General features: G+C 33.6%; 1 protein-coding gene across 2 annotated transcripts in view; it reads left to right on the top strand.

The window, feature by feature from the left end:
- Nucleotides 1–907: 907 nt before the first annotated feature.
- The window catches only part of LOC133577082 (neuronal acetylcholine receptor subunit beta-2-like), a 70,973-nt gene continuing 65,880 nt past the window's right edge, over nt 908–6,000 (top strand). For both annotated transcript variants that reach the window (XM_072912510.1, XM_072912509.1), the window contains exon 1: nt 908–1,040. In XM_072912510.1, coding sequence (XP_072768611.1) covers nt 986–1,040 — 55 coding nt within the window. In that variant the 5' untranslated portion in view covers nt 908–985. The remainder of the gene's footprint in view (nt 1,041–6,000) is intronic.

Genomic DNA, 6,000 nt, shown 5'->3' with positions numbered 1-6,000 from the left:
AAACTGCCTAACAATAAACCCACATAAGAAACCAAGAACTCGGCCTGAATTTCGGGAGATTTTCGGGAGAAAATTTGTCCCGGGAGGTTTTCGGGAGAGGCGCTGAATTTCGGGAGTCTCCCGGAAAATCCGGGAGGGTTGGCAAGTACGGGCAAGACACTTTACCCACCTGCTCCCAGTGCCACCCACACTGCTTTAAATGGAACTTAGATATTGGCTTTCACTATGTAAAAGCGCTTTGAGTCACTAGAGAAAAGCGCTATATAAATATAATTCACTTCACTCCACGTTTGTAATGATTCATTTCCCTAAATCACCTCCCCGGACTATTTCACGTCCTCCTATGTCATCTTTGTCATTTCCCAGGCAGGCCGGAGAGACTAATGTGATGCTCTCTCACCGCAGGGAGGCTCCTCTCCTCTTGCACATCAGGCCTAAAAGCTCCATAATAAACACTTCACTCCTTTTAAAAAAATTAATTAAACATTGTAGTGAGTTTTTTTTTTTTTTTACGTTTTGTCTTTTTCGACGTGTTCCTTCTCACCTCCGCTCGTTAACACCGAGGTGTCGCGCAAGTGCCGCCCGGCTGGGGAGCGCACTAAGCGGTGTGCCGGGCCATGTGAGCACCGGCGAACCGGAACGATTGTGCCGCCGCCGCCGCCGCTGCTCGCTCGCTCCTGACCCACATTTCTCCTCTCCGCGTCGGCCAAAGAGGACGTGAACCACGGCGGGGGGGGAGATTGCTGCTCTTGTTAGCCGGGTGCCGCTGCGCACGATCGGTGCGCTCCTTGCAAAGAGCAACCTGCGCCCGGGTAGCGGTGAGTGGAAGTCTCCCCGCTTCTAATAGACACTTTTTCCCCCCTCGGAGGACTGCCTTTTCACGCCTAATTGTCTCAATCTTTCCCCAGTCCGAGTCTACAACAGAGCGGCGAGTTGACGCGCGTCGTGCGTCGTGCAGGCTGCAGCTGACGGCGGGGGAGCAACCATGAAGACGCCGGTGATCGCGGCGCTGCTTCTGCTTGTCACCAGCCTGTCACCGAGTGAGTAATCCCGCTTTAATCCTTCCAAAAGTGTACAGGGGGGCGTCCTTCAAAGAGGATCAAACATTCTTTTCATCGTCAAATGGTCACTGAAATGTGTTGCAAGTTAGAGATGATCTTCTAATAACCAAAGTGATGCACTTTACATCAGAACATCTTTTCTTCTACAGCAAAATGGCTTTGAGTGGAGATTATGAAGTCATTACAGTATGTACGGTATGTACAGTATATACAGTATGTACAGTATAGGCCTGCTGTGGTCATTGTTTGGATTTTTAGTGGTCCTAATATTTCAGTTACCTAATTTACACATGTTCCTAATATTTGGTTACCTAATTTACATACTTGACACATATTCTGAATATTTTGGTGACCTAATTTACATACTTGACACATGTTCCTAATATTTTGGTTACCTAATTTACAAACTTGACACATGTTCCTAATATTTTGGTTACCTAATTTAAATACTTAACACATGTTCAGAATATTTTAGTTACCTAATTTACATACTTGACACATGTTCCTAATATTTTTGTTACCTTATTTAAATACTTGACACATGTTCTGGATATTTTGGTTACATTATAGATGCATGACAGGTGTTCCTAATATTTTTAGTCACCTCATTTACATACTCGATGCATGTTCCTAATATTTTGGTTACCTAATTTACATACTTGACACATGTTCCTAATATTTTAGTTACCTAATTTACATACTTGACACATGTTCCTAATATTTTGGTTACCTAATTTAAATACTTGACACATGTTCCTAAAATTTTGGTTACCTAATTTAAATACTTGACACATGTTCCTAATATTTTGGTTACATTATAGATGCATGACACATTTTCCTATTATTTTGGTTACCTAATTGACATACTTGACACATGTTCCTAATATTTTGGTTACCTAATTTACATACTTGACACATGTTCCTAATATTTTGGTTACCTAATTTAAATACTTGACACATGTTCCTAATATTTTGGTTACCTAATTTAAATACTTGACACATGTTCCTAATATTTTGGTTACATTATAGATGCATGACACATTTTCCTATTATTTTGGTTACCTAATTGACATACTTGACACATGTTCCTAATATTTTGGTTACCTAATTTACATACTTGACACATGTTCCTAATATTTTGGTTACATTATAGATGCATGACAGTTGTCCCTAATATTTTGGTTACCTAATTTACATACTAGACACATGTTCCTAATATTTTGGTTACCTAATTTACATACTTGACACATGTTCCTAATATTTTGGTTGCCTAATTTACATACTTGACACATGTTCCTAATATTTTGGTGACATTATAAATGCATGACAAGTGTTCCTAATATTTTGGTTACCTAATTTAAATACTTGACACATATTCTGGATATTTTGGTTACATTATAGATGCATGACAGGTGTTCCTAATATTTGGTTACCTAATTTACATACTTGACACATGTTCCTAATATTTTGGTTACCTAATTTAAATACTTGACACATATTCTGGATATTTTGGTTACATTATAGATGCATGACAGGTGTTCCTAATATTTGGTTACCTAATTGACATACTTGACACATGTTCCTAATATTTTGGTTACCTAATTTAAATACTTGACACATGTTCCTAATATTTTGGTTACATTATAGATGCATGACAGGTGTTCCTAATATGTTAATTACCTAATTGACATACTTGACACATGTTCCTAATATTTTGGTTACCTAATTTAAATACTTGACACATGTTCTGGATTTTTGGTGACCTAATTTACATACTTGACACATGTTCCTAATATTTTGGTTACCTAATTTACATACTTGACACATGTCCCTAATATTTTAATTACCTAATTGACATACTTGACACATGTTCGTAAGATTTTGGTTACCTCATTTAAATACTAGACACATGTTCTGGATTTTTGGTGACCTAATTTACATACTTGACACATGTTCCTAATATTTGATTACCTAATTGACATACTTGACACATGTTCCTAATACTTTGGTGACCTAATTTACATACTTGACACATGTTCCTAATATTTGATTACCTAATTGACATACTTGACACATGTTCCTAATACTTTGGTGACCTAATTTACATACTTGACACATGTTCCTAATATTTGATTACCTAATTGACATACTTGACACATGTTCCTAATACTTTGGTGACCTAATTTACATACTTGACACATGTTCCTAATATTTTGGTTATCTCATTTAAATACTTGACACATGTTCCTAATATTTTGGTTACCTAATTTAAATACTAGACACATGTTCTGGATTTTTGGTGACCTAATTTACAAACTTGACACATGTTCCTAATATTTTGGTTACCTAATTTACATACTTGACACATGTTCCTAATATTTTGGTGACCTAATTTACAAACTTGACACATGTTCCTAATATTTTGGTTACCTAATTTACATACTTGACACATGTTCCTAATATTTTGGTTACCTAATTTACATACTTGACACATGTTCAGAATATTTTAGTTACCTAATTTACATACTTAACACATGTTCCTAATATTTTGGTTACCTAATTTACATACTTGACACATGTTCCTAATATTTGGTTACCTAATTTACATACTTGACACATGTCCCTAATATTTTGGTTACCTAATTTACATACTTGACACATGTTCCTAATATTTTAATTACCTAATGTAAATACTTGACACATGTTCCTAATATTTTGGTTACCTAATTTACATACTTTACACATGTTCCTAAAATTTTGGTTACCTAATTTACTTACTTGACACATGTTCCTAATATTTTGGTTACCTAATTTACATACTTGACACATGTTCCTAATATTTTGGTTACCTAATTTACATACTTGACACATGTCCCTAATATTTTAATTACCTAATTTACATACTTGACACATGTTCCTAAGATTTTGGTTACCTAATTTAAATACTAGACACATGTTCTGGATTTTTGGTGACCTAATTTACATACTTGACACATGTTCCTAATATTTTGGTTACCTAATTTACTTACTTGACACATGTTCCTAATATGTTGGTTACCTAATTTACATACTTGACACATGTTCCTAATATTTGATTACCTAATTGACATACTTGACACATGTTCCTAATACTTTGGTGACCTAATTTACATACTTGACACATGTTCCTAATATTTGATTACCTAATTAACATACTTGACACATGTTCCTAATACTTTGGTGACCTAATTTACATACTTGACACATGTTCCTAATATTTTGGTTACCTCATTTAAATACTTGACACATGTTCCTAATATTTTGGTTACCTAATTTAAATACTAGACACATGTTCTGGATTTTTGGTGACCTAATTTACAAACTTGACACATGTTCCTAATATTTTGGTTACCTAATTTACATACTTGACACATGTTCCTAATATTTTGGTGACCTAATTTACAAACTTGACACATGTTCCTAATATTTTGGTTACCTAATTTACATACTTGACACATGTTCCTAATATTTTGGTTACCTAATTTACATACTTGACACATGTTCAGAATATTTTAGTTACCTAATTTACATACTTAACACATGGTCCTAATATTTTGGTTACCTAATTTACATACTTGACACATGTTCCTAATATTTGGTTACCTAATTTACATACTTGACACATGTCCCTAATATTTTGGTTACCTAATTTACATACTTGACACATGTTCCTAATATTTTAATTACCTAATGTAAATACTTGACACATGTTCCTAATATTTTGGTTACCTAATTTACATACTTTACACATGTTCCTAAAATTTTGGTTACCTAATTTACTTACTTGACACATGTCCCTAATATTTTGGTTACCTAATTTACATACTTGACACATGTTCCTAATATTTTGGTTACCTAATTTACATACTTGACACATGTCCCTAATATTTTAATTACCTAATTTACATACTTGACACATGTTCCTAAGATTTTGGTTACCTAATTTAAATACTAGACACATGTTCTGGATTTTTGGTGACCTAATTTACATACTTGACACATGTTCCTAATATTTTGGTTACCTAATTTACATACTTGACACATGTTCAGAATATTTTAGTTACCTAATTTACATACTTAACACATGTTCCTAATATTTTGGTTACCTAATTTACATACTTGACACATGTCCCTAATATTTTGGTTACCTAATTTACATACTTGACACATGTTCCTAATATTTTAGTTACCTAATTTACATACTTGACACATGTTCCTAATATTTTGGTTACCTAATTTACATACTGGACACATGTTCAGAATATTTTGGTTGCCTAATTTACATACTTGACACATGTTCCTAATATTTTAATTACCTAATGTAAATACTTGACACATGTTCCTAATATTTTGGTTACCTAATTTACATACTTTACACATGTTCCTAATATTTTGGTTACCTAATTTACATACTTGACACATGTTCTTAATATTTTGGTTACCTAATTTACATACTTGACACATGTCCCTAATATTTTAATTACCTAATTGACATACTTGACACATGTTCCTAAGATTTTGGTTACCTAATTTAAATACTAGACACATGTTCTGGATTTTTGGTGACCTAATTTACTTACTTGACACATGTTCCTAATATTTGATTACCTAATTTACTTACTTGACACATGTTCCTAATACTTTGGTGACCTAATTTACATACTTGACACATGTTCCTAATATTTTGGTTACCTCATTTAAATACTTGACACATGTTCCTAATATTTTGGTTACCTAATTTAAATACTAGACACATGTTCTGGATTTTTGGTGACCTAATTTACAAACTTGACACATGTTCCTAATATTTTGGTTACCTAATTTACATACTTGACACATGTTCCTAATATTTTGGTTACCTAATTTATATACTTGACACATGTTCAGAATATTTTAGTTA

The sequence above is a fragment of the Nerophis lumbriciformis genome, linkage group LG36 (genome assembly GCF_033978685.3).
Source record: "Nerophis lumbriciformis linkage group LG36, RoL_Nlum_v2.1, whole genome shotgun sequence".
In the NCBI taxonomy this organism is placed as follows: domain Eukaryota; kingdom Metazoa; phylum Chordata; class Actinopteri; order Syngnathiformes; family Syngnathidae; genus Nerophis; species Nerophis lumbriciformis.
This window is presented reverse-complemented; position numbering and strand designations above follow the sequence as displayed.